The sequence below is a fragment of the Erinaceus europaeus genome, chromosome 6 (genome assembly GCF_950295315.1).
Source record: "Erinaceus europaeus chromosome 6, mEriEur2.1, whole genome shotgun sequence".
NCBI classification, from domain to species: domain Eukaryota; kingdom Metazoa; phylum Chordata; class Mammalia; order Eulipotyphla; family Erinaceidae; genus Erinaceus; species Erinaceus europaeus.
In genome coordinates this window covers 28375373-28395702 of record NC_080167.1, presented here as the reverse complement: position 1 = coordinate 28395702, position 20330 = coordinate 28375373, and the positions used below count along the sequence as shown (strand labels likewise).

Below are 20330 nucleotides of genomic sequence, written 5' to 3'. Positions count from 1 at the left end.
GTTAGACCACAAACTATCAGATACTTAGAAGAAAATATTGGCAGAACTCTTTTCCGCATACATGTCAAAGACATCTTCAATGAAACAAATCCAATTACAAAGAAGACTAAGGCAAGTATAAACCTATGGGACTACATCAAATTAAAAAGCTTCTTCACAGCAAAAGAAACCACTACCCAAACCAAGAGACCCCTCACAGAATGGGAGAAGATCTTTACATGCCATACATCAGACAAGAGTTTAATAACCAACATATATAAAGAGCTTGCCAAACTCAACAATAAAACAACAAATAACCCCATCCAAAAACGGGGGGAGGACATGGACAGAATATTCACCACAGAAGAGATCCAAAAGGCTGAGAAACACATGAAAAAATGCTCCAAGTCTCTGATTATCAGAGAAATGCAAATAAAGACAACAATGAGATACCACTTCACTCCTGTGAGAATGTCATACAACAGAAAAGGTAACAGCAGCAAATGCTGGAGAGGTTGTGGGGATCAAAGGAACCCTCCTACACTGCTGGTGGGAATGTAAATTGGTCCAACCTCTGTGGAGAACAGTCTGGACAACTCTCAGAAGGCTATACATGGACCTACCCTATGATCCTGCAATTCCTCTCCTGGGGATATATCCTAAGGAACCCAACATATCCATCCAAAAAGATCTGTGTACACATATGTTCTTGGCAGCACAATTTGTAATAGCCAAAACCTGGAAGCAACCCAGGTGTCCAACAACAGATGAGTGGCTGAGCAAGTTGTGGTATATATACACAATGGAATACTACTCAGCTATAAAAAATGGTGACTTCACCGTTTTCAGCCGATCTTGGATGGACCTTGAAAAATTCATGTTAAGTGAAATAAGTCAGAAACAGAAGGATGAATATGGGATGATCTCACTCTCAGGCAGAAGTTGAAAAACAAGATCATAAAAGAAAACACAAGTAGAACCTGAAATGGAATTGGCATATCACACCAAAGTAAAATACTCTGGGGTGGGTGGGTGGAGAGAATACAGGTCCAAGAAGGATTCAGAGGACCTAGAGGGAAACTGGAGAATATTACGCATGTACAAACTATTGTACTTACTGTTGAATGTAAAACATTAATTCCCCAATTAAAAAAAAATCAGAGTGAAAAATAAATAAATAAATAAGTTATTGGGGCTGGAAGGTGGTGCCATACCAGAAGCACAAAGGCCAGGGATTCAATCCCCAGTTCCCATATGCAGGGCAGAAGCTTCACTAGAGATGAAACAGGGCTCAAGTATTTTTTTCTCCCCCTCTCTCCCTTTCCAGTTCTGTCTCTATAAGAAACAAGGAAGGAAGGGGGGGGGAGGAAGGAAGGAAGGAAGGAAGGAAGGAAGGAAGGAAGGAAGGAAGGAAGGAAGGAAGGAAGGGGAGGGGAGGGGAGGGGAGAGGAAGAGATGGAAGAGGCAAGGAGAGGAGAGAAGTTTCTACTTAGAACTAGATACCCTCTCCTGACCTACCTCCTATTACACGTCCCTCAATCACACCAAAGCTAACTTTGTAAGACATAAAGTAAGGACTTCAAAAGCTGAATAAGGAGGGCAGGCAGTGACACACCCAGTTGAGCGCACATGTTATAATGCACAAGGACCTAGGTTTGAGCCCCTGATTCCCACCTGCAGGGGGAAAGCTTTGCAAGTGGTGAAGCAGGGCTGCAGGTGTCTATCTCCCTATCTCCTTCTACTCTCTCAATTTCTGACTGTTTCTACCCAATAAATAAAGATAATATTTTTTTTTTTAAAAAGGTTAATAAGGGCAAGAGACTGGCATACTTTAATGATGATTCTTTAGTCATTACCAGGCTACCCCATCACCTGGGGCCCTAGTCAGGGGGTTCCAGAATTCCCACACAGACATGATGGCCTAGACCTCTAACAGATCCTTCTTGCCACTGTCACTGGTCTTCTCCATCAGGAACAACATAATGGACCCCTCTGTGGGCCCCTATAGGACCTTGTCCTCAATGTGAATCAACAATGGTAGGGACTGTTCCATTTTCCAAAGGGAGGTTGGACAACATACTCTACCTACTATCAGAGGAAGATGGGTCCTGAAATTAGTGTAGCCTGGAATGTTCCTAGCCGTAACCACAGGATGCAGGCTCAGACCTACAGGGATGCAGAGGTTACATGTTCCTGTGCTGAATATGGGCTCCAGATCAAGCTGATGGGGATTGCAGTCAACAATATTTATATACTTTCCCCATATTTGGGAGCTACTCTTTTCCCTGATCTAGCTTTCTAGTCCTTTTTCCAACTATGATGCCATCTCCCCAGACAATAACCTGGTTCCACCTGCATATTAGATGTCAGGCTCAGCCAAAAACTAGTAAAGTCATGGGCCCTTTGGAATATACCTAAAATAGATCTACTAGCTTTTTCCAAAACAGAGACCCCAAATCTTCATCTGCAATATTCTTGTCTTTAGGTTCATGATTAGTCAACAATTTGCTCTGCTTTATATCTTAACTCTTTTTCAGCCACCAGGTTTCAGACGCTATCATGATGCCAACCTGACTTCCCTGGGCAGACGACCCTAGCATGTGTCCCGGAGCCCTCCCTCCCCAGATCCCTGCCCCACTAAAGAAAGAGAGACAGGCTGGGAGTATGGATTGACCTGCTAATGCCCATGTTCAGAGGGGAAGCAATTACAGAAGCCAGACCTTCCACCATCTGCACCCCATTATGATGCTGAGTCCATACTCCCAGAGGGATAAAGAATAGGGAAGCTATCAAGGAAGAGGATTGGATACAGAGTTCTGGTAGTGGGAACTGTGTAGAATTGTACCCCTCTTATCCTATAGTCTTGTCAATAATTCCATTTTATAAATAAAAATTAAAAAACACAAAAAAAGAAATACAACTAGATTAAGAGGTAAAAATAAGAAAAGTAAAATAAAAAACACCTGACAATTAAAGAGACAAGGAAGGAAGGAAGGGGGGGCAGTAATGGAAATACACAAAAGCCAAGTTCAGAAGAATAGGAAAATATTGTTCTCTAAAGCCAAAATTTAACTAAAAACACAGAACATAAACTTAATGTTGTTTTTGATTAAAAAAATACCCAGAAATATGAGGTCTAGGAACATAAAGCATGTATGTTGGGTACTGGTTTATAAGTCATATAAAAACAAAAATACATTTAAGTAAAAGAAAGCATATTTACTTTATTTAATAGTTTGATTGCAAGATCTTCCATAAACAATTTATGAGACATATTTGAGCCATCTAATAAGCACAGGAATTTAACAGCACAGATTCTCACATAATGGTCCTCTCTTTTAGTACTAGAAAATATAAAATGATGAACTGTGTTAATACATTTTCAAAACATAATAATGATCAAATATTAGCTTTGAAATATCATAATATTAAAATGTTCCAAAGTTTTATAAAATTAATTGTACACTTACTGACAATGTTTTTTAAATAGACAGAGAACAACAAATACATATATATGTGTATATATCAAAAGGAGAGCTGGCATAGAAAGTATAGCCAGGGAAAAACATTTTCTAACATCCTTCTGGAAGGCTCATTCTATACTGACATCATTAGTAGACATTGATTATATTTAACTGTTATGCAATGCCTCTCATCTGATGTTAAGTTTTCCATAGTCCATTTATATCAAGATATGGGAAATCCATTATACTTACTTTTGAATAACAATGTTTGCTGCACAATCATGTCCAAGATTTTCTATGAAGGTCTGTACTTCCTGAACAAGTCTTTCCATAAAAGAATAATAGATGTTAGCTTAGAAAAAATCAAAACTCTCGAATGTAAAATTAACCTATGCTTCGTGGTTTTGTCATTTAAAACTCAAATTAAAGACATAGCTCTACTCAATATGTTATTTGACATATGTTAATACATATTTAAATAATGATATCTTTTTACCTTTGATCACGCCTAAACATAGTTCCAAATATACATGCCTCAAGGACAAGTTCACTATAATTTTTAGCACTTGATAGTGATCCTTGGGATACATTTGAAGCAGAAACTATCCAAGACTGGCAGCAATAACTTATCAGTGTATTAAAAACTCCAGTTTTTATAGCAGACATTTCAATTATCTTGAACATAATCTATAATAAAATACAATGGTTATTTTCTCTTTAACTTATTTTTAAGTATAATATTTGCCAAAAACTGTTATTTGAATGAACTTTGAATGATAGTTTGAGCAAAGGATAAAAATTAAAAATGGATTATTGCTAGAATTTTGCAAAATGGCTAATAATCACCAAATGCTAATTCTTCATTTCTCATTACTAACAAAATTCTACTAATAGTGATGTCCACCCACAATTCTGTAGTAGAAATTGCTAAAAGTTAAAGAATGGAAGAAGGAAATAACCACCAGGACACTGACACGTTCAGTTTGATTTGCACTTTGTCAGTGGCCTTCCTTTTCCTGAGGCACTGGGGTCTCTATAGAGTACATTATGCACAAAAGAACTGAGAGGCATTGTAGAACTGTGGGAATAATTAGAGAATTTAACCTTCCATTTCCTGCTCTGGATAAAGAGGTACATGTGAATTCCTAGGCAATCTGTCATTTCAGCAATGTCATGTTCCATATGATATATCAGTGATTGTATGGGCAAATGCCTTCAGAAACCAGAGAGATCTCTGATAAAAGTTATATTCAAATAATTATTTTTAAACATAAAAATCAACAGCATAAATGCAGTCACAAGTGGTGCTCTGACATTTGCTTTTAGCACCAGCAGATGCTAAAGAATGACAGCAAGTGGAGAAGCAGATTAAGTCCTACGCAAATAAATTGCTGACATGCATAAACGACCTGTGTTGCCAAACTGCCCAATTTCCCAAGATTTTCACACAAATTTAAAAAGTTGAAACATAAAAAATTTTATAAAATAAAATGTGAAACAGATGTGATTCATGGCCTACCATGAATTAATATTGGATTGTTGGAAAAGTCATGATGCATTTCTGTTTTTCAATGCAAAACTGTATGATGACTTTTCCGACAACTCAACACTTATTTTTTTCATGTCAGATACTTTCTTCTTATGACACTGAATGAAGAAGTTTCAAATATTTATTGGTGAGATAAGCAACAAATTCAGTAGTTTTTTTTTAAATCTAATTTTTTAAAATTTATTTATTCCCTTTTGTTGCCCTTGTTGATTTATTGTTGTAGTTATTATTGTTGTTGTCGTTGTTGGATACAACAGAGAGAAATGGAGAGAGGAGGGGAAGACAGAGAGGAGGAGAGAAAGATAGACACCTGCAGACCTGCTTCACCGCCTGTGAAGCGACTCCCCTGCAGGTGGGGAGCGGGGTTCGAACCGGGATCCTTATGCCGGTCCTTGTGCTTTGCGCCACGTGTGCTTAACCCGCTGTGCTACAGCCCGACTCCCCAAATCCAGTAGTTTTAAGTATTCTAGTATTTTAGTTTCCCATGTATTACAATTCACATAAATTAAAAAGAAAACACTAGTTACATTCTTATATAGAGTAATCAAATTCATAGAAATAAAATATAAAGGCCTGGGTGGTGGCAGACCCAGAAAGAACCCAGGTTTAAGTCCTAGATCCCCATCTAGGGCAGAAGAATCAATGAGAGGTGAGAGGTGGTAAAAATGTCTCTTTCTCTTTCTCTCTCTCTTGCTCTCTATTACTGTCTCCATGAGAAAAAGAGAAAGCAAGAGGGGAGGGAGGAAAAAATCCCAAATTGGCAATTCTGGCAGATGTCCTCTTGCAAGCACTGAGCTTGAGTTATAACTGTGGTTGCAAAAAATAAATTAATTAATTAATTAAAGTAAAAAATAAATAGAAAGTAAAGTGGTAGCTATAGGAACTAGGATTTGGGAAGTTGGAGAAAAGCAGTTATTTTCAATACTCCAAGATAAAATTCTGGAGATCAGTTACAATAATATAAATATACTTAATTCACATGTATCCTTAAAAATGACTAAGATGATAAATTTCTTTTTTTTTACCCCAATGTTTTAAAATTACCTCTTTTATTTTGAGATATGCTTGGCTCTTCAATTTTGCAGCAATACTAAGAACTTTAGGATCAAAAACAAACTGAACAAAAGCCTTTAAGTTAGACCAGAATAGCAACTGTGTGTTGCTTAAAGAAGATGTAATTTTCCAAGCCATGTCAAAAGACTCTATACAGAGTGATTCAGAAGAAGTCAGCAGCTGGTAAGAAAAGAAGGAAAAAAAAAAGGTACAGAATTATCACAATTTCAGCAACTGATTTCTGATCTTATATGTATCTTTCAAATTATGTCTTACTATAACTTACCACGGGAACCAAAATTTTCATGCAATGGAACACAGGTAAAATTTGATCAGAAGGAAGAACAGTGAGAGCTTCTAGTGCAAACTGCAAAGTTCTTTTTGGCATTTGAAGAGCTGGTAAAATGGGTTCCAGAATTTCACACTCTGAGGTTGGTATAAGGGTGTGATATCTTTTCAATAGGAAGGAGAGGCAGACCCACTGGTGATGAATATATTGCGCAACTATTTTCCCCCATCCTTGGGAAGATGATTGTTCCAAAACACTGAAAAAAAAGTCCAAGTAGAATAAAGTCACCCAAGCAATTTACTTTGCATGTAGGATACTATCTTTACGAGTGGAGAATTTAGTACCAGAATCATGACTAAACAGCTCAGAAAAACAAAACAAAAAAAAAAAAACAACAAGGAAACTACACAAACCTCAATTTTCTAAAGACCCTAAAAGTAGGCTATTTTTCACTCATGTTATGATTCACTGAAAATTTCTATAATCCTATAAAATTTGGGTAATCACAATTGAAACAAAAAAATGACTTTTTAAGTATCTATAGTGAGGATACCTTCCATGCATAGTCTACAATCAAGGGGTGGACATACCTGCCTTGCTCTTCTGTGAGGGGCTTCTGCAGTGTCTGATTGAGCTGAAGAGAAGAGAGGAACTCTTCTGTCGGCCCAGCATCCAAAGTGTCCAGCTGAAGTTCTGGCTTCTGGTCAACGGCTTCACATATCATGGCCAAGGAGGCCATACTAACGACTCTCTGAATCTGTGTACTAAGTGTTGGCTCCTGAGGAGATCACAGTATAGTCTTAACTTAAACAGAAGCAAGATTTATAGAGAAGCAAGTAAAGCAGTAAGGACTTCAAAATTGTATGTCTGTCAATCCCACCCCCTCTTCTTATGAATAAGAGGAAATAAAAGGAAACAACACACCATTTCATTTTTAACATTCCTCTACAAATGTGTAACAAATCTGTAAAATGGCAATAAAAATTCAGCAATTCACACTAAAAGGACAAATTGATACTTTCATTTGGAAGGGTTCCTTGAAGTCTGTATATAACAGACTAGCTATAAACAAAATCCAAACTGCATGATTCAGTATTTCTCAACCTGTATATATTTGGAAGCAAAAGCCCTATATGTGAATCTTGGTCTGGCTGAAGAATGTTAATAAAGGAAAGAAGGAAAATAATAATGGAGAAAAGAATGTGTCATGGGAAGAGTAAAAGAATCTATTTCACAGCATTACTAAGATTAACTATTGGGTTGTATTATGTAAAGTATTTGAAATTATACATTTAAGAGTATAAAAGAAGAAAACCAAGATATCTTGGTTTCATACTTACAAGACAAAGATCAACAATAAAAGTTGTGCTCTTGGGAGCTGGGCAGTAGCGCAGCGGGTTAAGCGCACGTGGCACGAAGCGCAAGGACCAGAGTAAGTATCCCGGTGGGGGGCCCCGGCTCCCCTCCTGCATGGGGGTCACTTCACAAGCGGTGAAGCAGGTCTGCAGGTGTCTATCTTTCTCTCCCCCTCTCTGTCTTCCCCTCCTTTCTCCATTTCTCTTTGTCCTATCCATCAATGACAACATCAGTAATAACCACAACAATAATAACTACAACAATAAAAAAAACAAGGGCAACAAAAGAGAATATATATTTAAAAAGTTGTACTCTTAACCACTGTATTTTATTCTGTCATGTGTAAGAACTGTCTTTAGGTGCTAAAAACCAGCAGAGAAGACATAAATTACTCCAAAAATAAGATGGAAATAAATACCATAATGGGTAAAGAGCAGTAGGAAAGTGAAAGAAAAAAAAAAATGAGATACTGATTATAAAGACCTCTAAAATAAAATGTGATTTGGGGGCACAGGGCATCACAATGGGTAAATTATACAAGTTATGTTATCATGTGTGAGAACCCTGGTTCAAGCCCCATATCCCCACTTGCAGGGGGGAAGCTTCATTAGCAGTAGAGCAGATTACAGATGTCTCTCTTCCCTCTCTCCCTCTCACACCCTATTTCTCTGTGTATCATAATTAAAATTTAAATGAAAGATAATGTGATTTGAGTTTTGCCACAGAGAAAGATGAGACACAATTACATCATACATAAACACACATGCACGCACACACACACCCGGTTCTTCTTTTTTCTTAATTTTTTAGGGGGTGTCCTCTGGGCTTTTCTGCTTTAGCATGACTTCATTTTTTATGTTTATTTTTTTTAGTATTTTATTTATTATTGGATAGAGAGAGAAATTGAGAGGGGAAGGAAAGATAGAGACAGAGGGAGAGAGAGAAACCTGCAGCCTTGCTTCACCACTTGTGAAGCTTTTCATCTGCAGGTGGTGACCAGGGGCTTGTACCCAGGTCCTTGTGCACTGTAATGTGTGCGCATGGGGCTGCGTGGTGGCGCACCTGGTTGAGTGCACAAGGACCTGGGTTCAAGCCCCCAGTCCCTACCTGCAGGGGGAAAGCTTTGTGAGTGGTAAAGCAGTGCTGGAGGTCTCTCTCTCTCTCTCTTTCCCTCTCTCTCTCTCTCTATCTATCTCCCCTCCTCCTCTCAATTTCTGGCTGCCTCTATCCAATAAATAAAGATAATAAAAAAATTTAAAAGAATAATAATATGTGTGCTTAGCCAGGTAGAACACCGTCTAGCCCCCTTTAGCCTGACTTTATCAAACAGAGAAGGAAAGGGAAGAGAGAGAACACCTCAGCAAAACAGCTTCCTCCGATGTGGCAGAAGTCAGGCTTGAGCTAGACCTGTGGACATGACAAAGTAGGCTCACTATCCAGGTAGGGAAGGCATTCTCAGAGGTAGCACCAGACAGAAAAAAAGCCCTGGTGAGAAAGCTGGCATGTGCTTGTGATCTGTGGAACTCTATATGGTAGCCTCCAGCGACAGCTGCACAGGTACACCATGGGATGGAAGAGAAATGAGGCAGAAAGTCAAGAATGGAGGGTTCTGCCAGACTGATAACTTTGGACACACAAAAAAGTGTTCATTGCTGGTTCATGAACAGCAAATAGTTTAAACCCACTATATCTGTATAAATAACTTCAAGATTGAAATCACCATACATATATCTAGTATTATTTATTTTTTTATTTTATTTTTGAAAAGGAAACACTAGCAAAACCATAGGATAAGAGGGGTACAACTCCACACAATTCTCACCACCAGAACTCCGTATCCCATCCCCTTCCTTGATAGCTTTCCTATTTTTTAACCCTCTGGGAGTATGGACCCAAGATCATTGTGGGATACAGAAGGTGAAAGATTATATCTAGTATGCTAATAGGAGCCTCAATCTTCAGCAATTATTATGAACAAAGGACACTATTTGAAAAATTGAATCTTGGCAGATGCTTTCTATGATATCAATGTATGTCTTACTAAAAAATAACGGCAAGCCTGAATTAAAGAGGATTACCTGCCCACTGCCCATCTCTTGAAGATGCCGAATAGATGCATTTTTCAAAGAAGAAAGAACTCTCCAAACAGGGTTACCTCTTTTCCACCCAACCTTCAAATGGAGATTTATAAGTTCAGTCAATACCATCAGGTATAATTGGCAACGATCCATATCTGAAACCTAGAATAAATAGCAGATAGTTAACACGCAAGTCAATCCAAGATTTCATAAAATGGAGATACAAAATAAATTAATTTAGGGGAGATAGCATAGTGGTTATATTAAAAAAAAAAAAAGTCATGCCTGAGGCTCCAAAGTCCCAGGATCAATCCCTAATACCACTATAAACTGGATTTTTTTTTGAGGGGAGGGAAAGGGAGGGTGAGAGGAAGGGAGAGAAGAGGACAGGAGAGGAGAGGATAAGAGAGGAGAGGACTTAATCAATGTTAAAATAAGTACATTTTCTTACTTTGACAATTTAATCTTCTGATTGCCTCAAAAATTTTCCCTAGTGATTTTAACAAATATATATATATATATGAAATAACAGCCAATTCTATTTTTTTAAGATTTTATTTATTTATGAGAAAGATAGTAGGAGAGAGAAAGAACCAGACATCACTCTGGCACATGTGTTGCTGGGGATCAAACTCAGAACCTCATGCTTGAGAGTCCAAAGCTTTATCACTGAGCCACCTCCCGGACCACAATCTACAAGAACTGGTGCTTCAATACATTCTGTGGGGGTGGAGGGTGGCCACACTTTAATTTTGTTCAACTGCCTAAAAAGAATAATGCAGAGAGCAGAGCATATTCACAACATCCTTTGCCTCAGCCCTATTTTTTTTTCCCAATTGTAACTGCTTTTTAGAATCACTTATAGAGCTTTAACATTAAATATTATGTTCTCTTCCTGACTTTCACCCTCTAATTAAAAAAAAGAAAAAAGAAAAAGAGAAAAATGTCCACCAAGAACACAAATTATGAAGCCCCAATAATAATCCAGGCGGCAATAAGTTTAAATATATATATATATATACACAAAAATGCTTATATATACTTATATTTATTAATTAATTTAAATTATTTTTTTACCAGAGCATTTTTTAGCTCTGGCTTATGGTGGTACTGGGGATTAAATCTGGAACCTTAGAACCTTGGACACAAAAGTTCTTTGCATAACCATTATGCTATCTCTCTAGCCCTAAAAGTAAATATTATGTAATGTTATCTAGTCCTATTCCATCCTAGCAAATCAGAATTTGGGACCAAACTGAATATGCTAAGTATTTCAACTATGTTATACTATTTAAACCTACCAAACTCCAGATGTATGATCTCTGTTTTGCAGATGAAGAAACTGAGGGTTGGGAAGGTTATATAACTTTCCAAGATCAGAATTACTATACTGATGGAACCAGAACTAGAAGATTCTAGAGTTCTAATTTACTCATTTGCTTCCAAAAGCCACTTCTTAATTTATTATTACATTCTTTTTAATTTAATACAGTGCCTGACAATCAAATAATGAAAAGTTATACCAACGAATACTTACACTACTTAGTTCATTCATAGTAAGTTTTCTGAGAATAAATTCAGAAATGCTCTCTGTAGTAGACATGACCAAGTTCTGAAGAAGAGTGTACACTTCATCTGTATGGAGGGTAAAAGATGTAACTAAAGTAATAGAAATGTTAATAATCTATAATAATCTATAATAATCACACAGATTAATCATTTATGAAAAATAAATTCCAATAATGTAATAGTCAATAAAGCTGTGAAAAAAATCTATAATTAATCCTAGAATTCACTTAGGATTTCTAGTTATAGATATGCTGAAACAGCAGCTAAATGCCCATGTAGAGTATCTGAAACAGCTAGCTGAAGAGTCTAAAATGTAAAAGTAGCAGATAGGTTCAGAAAGAAGTGACAGTGAATTGCAGAAAGTCTACTTTGGTTCTCCTGTAGGCTGGAATCCGATTCAGAAACAGTAAAGAAAATGGGCAACAGATTAAGCCCCAACTTTCTAGCAGAAGATGAAAAAGAACCCCAGAAAAGCCAACAATGAGTACCTAAGCTGTTCTAGAGAGATGTGAGGTAGGAAACTGGCTCCCAAAATGATTTGTGAATTCCTGGGCTCACACCTGTGCTGCTATGTACGTTATTAATCAGCATATAAGACATTCAGAACAGAGCAAAGACAAATCCCCAGGTCCTAGACTAGACACTAGCTGCAACACATAGGACACAGGTCAAGATGGCATTGCAAAGGACTTGAAAACAAAACTGATATGGAACAGAAGTTGGGTCAGAAGTCTTAAATTTAACCTGATCGACTGCTTAACAAAAATATTACCAACATTTTCCACACAATTTAAAGAAGATCCAGAGTCTTACAAAGTAACAGTCAATAAGCTATAACCCGAAATAGTTGGACATCTGAAAAATCAGTAAATTCCTAGTTAACATGGGAAAAGACAAATAGCAAAACCAGGATGCTGCTGATGCTAGGAAAACCTAGTAAGAAAAAAAAAATGTTCTAATACTCTTCAACATCAAGAGTGGTTTTGAGGGGGCTGGCAAGTGGCTCACCTGGTAGACTGCACATGTGGGTGCACATATTACCAGGGATGAGGCCTCAGGGCACTGCTGACTGGTGTCACTACTTTCTCAAACTGCTTTTTACCTTTCAGAGTCTTCAGCTACCAGTGCTAACAGTAGCTTTACTCTCTCTCTCTCTCTCTCTCTCTCTCTCTCTCTCTCACACACACACACACACCATTTCACCTTTACTTCTTTCTCTCTGTTTCTTATCCTCTATCTAGAGAAAAGAAGAAAATCCCAGTGAGATGATATTGGCAGCAAACAAAAATAAAACAAACAAAACAAAACACTCTTGAAATAAATAGGTTCAGCGAGGAAATGGAACATATACACAAAAATCAAATCCAATTTTTTTCTCTTAGGGTTATTGCTGGGGCTCAGTGCTTGCACAATAAATTCAATGTTCCCAGCAACTTTTTTTAATAAAGACAGAAAGAAACTGAGAGGGAAGGGGGAGAAAGAAAAAGAGAGGGGAATAAAGATATCTAGAGCACTGCTTCACTGTTTATGAAGCCCCCCTCATGCAGGTGGGGACTAGGGGTTTGTACACTATGTAACGTGTACACTCTACCAGATGCCTGGTCCTGAAATCAATTTTTTTTAATAGGCAAACCATATAATAACTGACTAAAATAACCACACTGGAAGAAATACAAGAAAGGGAACAAACAGAACAAGTCTTTGGTCTCCAACTGAAAAACTGAGCTTATCAAGAGGACTGGGGAGGGGGGGTCTGGGTTAAAAGGGTAGAGAAGCTCCAATGAACTTTGGGGGAGCGATACTGGTACTCTGCTGGAGACAAGTTAGGATAACACATTCTGAAGAGGTAAGAAATTATACTTCTGAAATAGTTTGTAAACCACTTTTTAATTAATAAAACAATCAATAAACTTGAATATCAGGATAGTAACAATAGGCTAAATAAAGGAGGGGAAGAAAGCAACTGACTACACAGTTTCTGCATCAGTTCCTTCATATTATGCTTTTCTTCCTATGTCATCCCTAGTTTTAATAGGAAAAACAAAGGAGGAGGAGAAAGAGGAAGAGAAGGAGAGAAGAAGAGAGAAAAGGACAACATGGAGGACAGAGGGAAACCTCTTTTAGACTCTCTCTATAAAACAGTTAATTTTATTCATAGAATTTTTTCAAGGATGGGAGCTACTTTCTGTCCTAGTCCAACTTCTGTCCCTTTTCTCTACTCTGACACCATTTTCCCAGACAATATTTTTATCTAACTTCATGCTAGCTATCAAACTACATGAGCATAACAGGTTATTCCTTTTCTACAATATCCCCCAGCAACACCTGGAGATACTCAGTAAATATTTGCTAAATGCATGAAGATTTTTTTTTTTTTTTATCACAAAGGCCGTGAATTTGCTCTCATGCTAAATACCAATGCTATGTCAAAAAAGCTAACAGAAACTCTTTATCCTCACCATCTTGGGTTCTGGGACCTTTCAACAAGCAGGTATGCAATAACTTCAACAGCAACTGAAGGCATTTGTCCGTTTTCACCAGTGGCATGTAGGCATTTGTAGCAAACTTCATGAGGGTATCCAGAAGTGGATCTAAGAACATCCTCAATACATTCTGTGTTCTCTGTTCATCACTACATATTAAAAGACATGTCCAAATCAAGCATTTCAAAAGCATAAGAAAATTATTTTCCATCTATAATCTGTGGCATTAATTAGCTAGCGGGTTTAACCAGAAAGTGTTACTCTTCTGAGTGATTTAAATACCTAGCACCTATTAGAACTGATCTTTCCAGTTTTCTCACTGACCGTTCAGTCTTTGTCAGTGACCAGTCATTCACAGAAAGAAGAAAGCAGATGAGATGTGGGATCTTCATTTTAGAAAAAGCTAGTAGGTCTATTTTAGGTATATTCCAAGGGGCCTATGACTTTCCCAATTTTTGTCGGAGCCTAACAGCTAGCATGCAGTTGAGCTAAAGGGATTGTCTGGGGAGATGGTGTAAGAGTTTAAAATAGGACTAGAAATCTGGATCTGGATAGAGAGCAACTCCCAAATATGGGAAAAGTATATAAATATTATTAACTGTAAACCCCATCAATTTGATCTGGGGCCCATATTCAGCACAGGAGCTTGCTTTGTATCTTACTGCTTTTTCAGTCACTAAGTTGCAGATGCTAACCAACCTGACTTCCCTGGACAGATGACACTACCAATGTACCCTGAAACCCCACCTCCCCAGAGCCCTGCCATAATACGAAAAGATAGAAATAGGCTGGGAGTATGGATCGACCTATGAACTGCCAGGTCCAGTGAATAAGCAATTACAGAAGTCAGACCTTCCACCTTCTGCTCCCCAAAATGATCCTGGGTCCATGGTCTCAGAGTGATAAAGAATAGGAAAGCTTCCAATGGAGGGGATGGCATATGGGACTCTGATGGTGGGAACTGTATCCCCCTTATCCTATGGTCTTATGGGTCATTATGAAATTAATTAAAGAAAAAGAAAAAGAAAGCATAGGGGAAAATACAGTGTATTCAACTTTAGAAACTAGTATGAAGGAAATCCCACATTTATCTGCAAATTAAAATGCTGAGACTCTGCTTCTGCAATTCAAAAATACAGAAAGCAAAAATTAACATGTTAATAAAAGCACATTAAGAAATTAAGGACTTATGAAAAACTGTTACAGTAAGTTTTAGTACTATCACCATGTCTAGAAAGCAGATTTCATACTAGGTAAATAACTATTTAGTTTATAAATATACTATGAAAGTTATTTTGCAACAATTATAATCTGGTGAGAATTTATGTCTTCAAATTTTCAAAATAAGAGATTTTTTTTTTTGTTATCTTAAAAAAAAAAGACATTTACAAAGGGACAAGTCCAGTAAATTATGTTAGGATCTTACAACTCATCTTCTACATAAATTCAGCAATAAATGTATATCAATTTTGACCTTCTTAATTTAACACTTTAACTTACCAACCTAAAGAACAAAAGAACTTTTGTTCCTGTCATTTTGAAATTTCCTTTAGTATGTTACATGTTTATTTCTCTCCTTTAATACCTTCTATGACCAATTCCATACCAATTATTTAAAAAGTCTTACTGATTAGCAGTTTTAAGCTTTCAAGTCTAGAAACACTTACCCATATTGAACTTTCATTGCTTCCACATCAACAGCCAGTAAGACCATTGTAGCAACCAGTTTGGCTTCAAGCCAGTCAGGCATATAGCATTTTTCTCCTGCTTGGATAACAATGACTAGTTCAGGTTTGCAAAGCATTAACATAATTCTTCAAAGTCAGAACAGCAAATTGTTTTTGCCAACAATAAAAAGAAATACAGCTAAGATGAAATACAGCAGAATAAATATACTACTGCATGGCTCACTGTTCTACACATGTAAGTATGAATTCAAAGAGATTTTTGCATGTCTCCCACATATTGACTCTGTGCTACAGATTCAATGGCTCATGTGAACATGGGGTTGACAGTGCACAGAGGGGAAAAATACCCACCAAAGAATACACAAAGGAAGGTGAAATTATCATTGCAGTGATGGTCATAAATGGTAACAGGATAGTGTAGGTTAGGAGAACATGTCGTCATCCAGGTAGGAATAGAATGCCACCCTAAATTGGACTGGGTATGAGGCTGAAAAATGGGTGAAGAATAGTTTATCACAAGTCCACTGGGGAGAGGCCGTGTCCTATTTCAGGAAATGGAAGGTTGCTAGGGTAACTGTGAGGTTAACAAAGACAAGGCTACACAAATAGAAGAAACACTCAGAGGAAATAGTAAATATGTAAAGGGCTTCTGTTTCTATTTATCAGGCTAGAGGAAGTTACTGGAAGTTACAGTAGTAGTATACAGGGCTAGGAGGTAGCACATCTGGTTAAGCACATAGGTTACCAAGTACAAGGACCCAGATTCAAGCACCCCACCTCCAAATGCAGTGGAAACTTCACAAGTGGTGAAGTAGTGCTATAGGTGTTTCTCTTTCTCTCCCTCTCAACTTCTCTCTGTCCTATTAAATAAAAGAAAAGAAAAAATAGTAGCCAGGAACAGGGAGGTTAGGGTTAGGGTTGGGAAATGAGCACCAATGATAACTCTGGCTGCAATTAAAAAGTAAAAAATAAATAGATAGATAGATAGATAGATAGATAGATAGATAGATAGATAATGAAAGAAAAGTAGTTCTATATAAAGAAGAGAAAGAAATGGATAAGGTCTTATTTATTCTTTTTTCAGCCACTAGGCTCCAGATGCTACCATGATGCCAACCAGACCTCCCTGGGCAGATCACCAATGTGTCCTGAAACCTTGCTTCCCCAGAGCCCTGCCCCACTAGGGAGAGAGGCAGGCTGGGAGTATGGATCGACCTGCCAACGCCCATGTTCAACAGAGAAGCAACTACAGAAGCCAGCCCTTCCACCCTCAGTACCCCATAATGATTCTGGGTCCATAATCCCAGAGGGATAAAGATTAGGAAAGCTTTCAAGGGAGGAGATGGGATATGGAGTTTTGGTTCTGGGTTTTCTATAGAATTGTACCCTCTTATCCTATGGTCTCGTCGATATTTCCATTGTATAAATTTTAAAATAACAGTAATTCTAGTATTTCAGTTGTGAATTGAAAATCCTAGAACTGTTAAGGTAGAAACTGAGAAGAATCTTTTATCCAGTTTTAATAGTTCGTCTTATCTAATGTTGCTATATAGTCTCAATTATAAAGACAAAGTGTATAGCTATTTTAGGAAGGTTAATCTATCTTTTAATTTTTTTATTATTTATTTATTCCATTTTGTTGCCCTTATTGTTTTATTGTTGTTGTTATTATTGTTGTTATTGATGTCATTGTCGTAGGATAGGACAGAGAGAAATGGAGAGAGGAGGGAAAGACAGAGAGGGGAAGAGAAAGATCCCTGCAGACCTGCTTCACTGCTTGTGAAGCGACTCCCCTGCAGGTGAGGAGCCGGGGAATCGAACCGGGATCCTTAAGATAGTCCTCGTGCTTTGAGCCAAGTGCACTTAACCCACTGAGCTACCACCCGACTCCCAGTTAATCTATTTTTACTCTAGCGTAGATATCAAAACATTCACAGAATTAGTGAAAAGAATTTCTAAGTAAAGCACAGATTTACTGTACAATAAAGACAATCAAAACACCCAAAAACAGAATTGTTCTAAGAGGAATGAATGGTTAAGTTCATGAACTTTAGAAGATAATGATCTGATCATGTAAGATGTACTTCATGATCAGATTAGAACTATCAGTAGATGAAAATTACTTAGTTTAAGACAAAGCTAGGAAATTAAAGATACATTAAATCAAAAAATGCAATTCCCTCAAAATAATCACTAATAATTTAATGTAGAGGAAACACTAAAAAAAGAAAAAAGGAATCCTAATAATGAATGTGCTATTAGTTCTTCCCTCATGTAGTCTAACATTCTTCTCCACAGATGCTGCAAAATTGAATATAAATAAGCATTTAGTTTACAAGAAAATCTTTTCAAGTGTAATTGTTCCAAAATTATTTTTCATAATCTGTTCAAAGTAGATAATTTTGAAAACAAACTGAAGAAATACAGATTTATCTACACAAGCTCCAAAAATATATCCATTTACCTAGTGCCCAAAGGATTCAGAAATTGTAGAACAGATTAAATTTATTTGTATATATTTGTATATAATTCTTACTCTGGTGATAATTTTAGCTTTTTAAAACACATAAAATGGGGAGTCGGGCAGTAGGGCAGCGGGTTAAGTGCACGTGGCACAAAGCGCAAGGACTGGTGTAAGGATCCCAATTCGAGCCCCTGGCTCCCCACCTGCAGGGGAGTCCCTTCATAAGTGGTGAAGCAGGTCTGCAGGTGTCTTTCTCTCCCCATCTCTGTCTTCCCCTCCTCTCTCCATTTCTCTCTGTCCTATCCAACAACAATGACATCAACAACAACAACAATAATAACTACAACAATGAAAAATAAAAAAGGCAACAAAAAGGGAAAATAAATATATTTAAAAAATAAAACACATAAAATGGTTTAAAATACCAAATTCTAGAGGAGATAAAGAAACAGTATTTCTACATTCTATTATTTTCATTATTTGACTGAAATACAAGTTTGACATCAATAAACTGACATGCATTTGATTAAGTTTGCATCTTGACCAAAAAAAAAAAAAAAAAATTAAAATCCCCTGGAAAATATTCTGATTATATGAATCTATAAACATCATTTCACTTACTTTCCCAAGAAGGTGTTTTAACATATTGTTGAACAAGGTCCTTTACATAAGTTTTTAAAGAAGATGTCTCGTGAGGTTCAACAGAGCTACAAGCTGACGGTTGCCTAAAACAGCTTTCATTAATACTCAACCAATCACAGAGCTAAAAGAGAAAACAATCACTTTATCTTAAAAGTTTAACTAAACAAAGGGTTTTTAATTTTCCCAAACCAAATTTATTTTTTGCAACTAACTGAAGTAACTGCATACAAGTAAAATAATGAGTTCAGACAATGCCAAAAAAAAATAATTGCACACATACATGAAATGTGAATATAATTAAATATAGATGCATGTTCTAATTTCTGTTGAAGAATTTATAAACTTCACTAACAGTCAATATTTTGTAAAGCATATAATTTTTATATATTATAAAGAACATTATATTAAAAATAAGACATCACAGGAAACTATTAACAACTTTAAAGTTCCTTGCAGCTTTATATACTAAGGGACTGTAGAATATAAAACATAAGTCATAATTAAAGTCCCTATGCTCCCATCAGTTTACCATATGTAGTTCTGTTGTTGCTTTTTTACCATAGCACTGCTCAGCTCTGGTTGATGGTGGTGCAGACGATTGAACCTAGGACCTTGGAGCCAGGCATGAGACTCTTTACAAAACCACTATGCTACTTCCCCCACCCTCATGTGTGCTTTTGAATACATTAATCAGAGCTCTATTCTCATCTGCTCTATTCCTACTCTTTGGTTCCTGTTTATTAAATGTTTTGTCCTGCTTTCAGTCACAAGTTGCAGATGCTACTATGATTCCATCCTGACTTCCCTGGGCAGACAACCTCACCAATGTGTCAAGGAACCTAACCTCTCCAGAGCCCTACTCCACTAGAGAAAGACAGAAACAGGGTGGGGTTATGGAGGATCTGCCAGCATCCATGTTCAGCACAGAGGCAATTACAGAAGCCAGAACTCCCACCTTCTGCAGCCCATAAAGAACTTTGGTCTATAATCCCAGAGGGGGAGAAATATTAGGGAAGATGACCAGATGGCTCTGAACTCCAATTATATTAAGGACCCGGAGAGACAAGAGGAAAAAAAAAAGGGGGGGGGACACTCAGAAGTAGTGGTGTCACTTAGAAAGGAAGGCAGGACCATAGGAAAAAAATAGGCAAATATATATAAATATAAACAGATAGCTACAGAATTAATAATCAACTCATATCTGTGACCTATAGAAAACTACTGCAGTTTCTAATGGAGGGAATGGGGGACACAGAACTCTGGTGGTAGGAACAGTGTAGAATTATACCCATTATCTTATAATTTTGTAAATCAATATTAAATCACTAATTTAAAAAAACAGAAATACTGTCATGGCCTATATTCAATTATTCTTTTGGTAGACTTACAGAACTATAGGTCACAGGATTTAACAAAGTATCTCATCATATGTGATATGAATTTTCTGAAATTTAACTGTACTCTTAATTTTCTTACAATATATCTTTTTTTTTTTTCCTCCAGGGTTATTGCTGGGCTCGGTGCCTGCACCATGAATCCACCGCTCCTGGAGGCCATTTTTCCCCCTTTTTGTTGCCCTAGTTGTTGCAGCCTCGTTGCGGTTATTATTGCCATCGTTGACGTTGCTTTGTTGTTGGATAGGACAGAGAGAAATGGAGAGAGGGAGGGGAAGACAGAGAGAGAGGGGAGAGAAAGATAGACACCTGCAGACCTGCT

At 37.2% G+C, this 20330-nt stretch overlaps 1 protein-coding gene across 4 annotated transcripts in view; it reads right to left on the bottom strand.

Moving 5' to 3' along the window:
• The window catches only part of TARBP1 (TAR (HIV-1) RNA binding protein 1), an 81290-nt gene that overhangs the window by 37617 nt on the left and 23343 nt on the right, over positions 1–20330 (bottom strand). For 3 of the 4 annotated variants that reach the window (XR_009550207.1, XM_060191977.1, XM_060191975.1), the window contains exons 10-20: positions 18594–18735; positions 15488–15587; positions 13797–13969; positions 11306–11403; positions 9769–9930; positions 6925–7112; positions 6332–6590; positions 6037–6225; positions 3940–4130; positions 3696–3767; positions 3203–3323 (exon numbers count right to left, since the gene is read on the bottom strand). Coding sequence is in view for 3 of the 4 variants with exons in the window: in XM_060191977.1 (XP_060047960.1) it covers positions 3203–3323; positions 3696–3767; positions 3940–4130; positions 6037–6225; positions 6332–6590; positions 6925–7112; positions 9769–9930; positions 11306–11403; positions 13797–13969; positions 15488–15587; positions 18594–18735 (1695 nt within the window). In the remaining variant the exon portion in view is untranslated. The remainder of the gene's footprint in view (positions 1–3202; positions 3324–3695; positions 3768–3939; positions 4131–6036; positions 6226–6331; positions 6591–6924; positions 7113–9768; positions 9931–11305; positions 11404–13796; positions 13970–15487; positions 15588–18593; positions 18736–20330) is intronic. The other variant, XM_060191976.1, reaches the window with a different exon arrangement.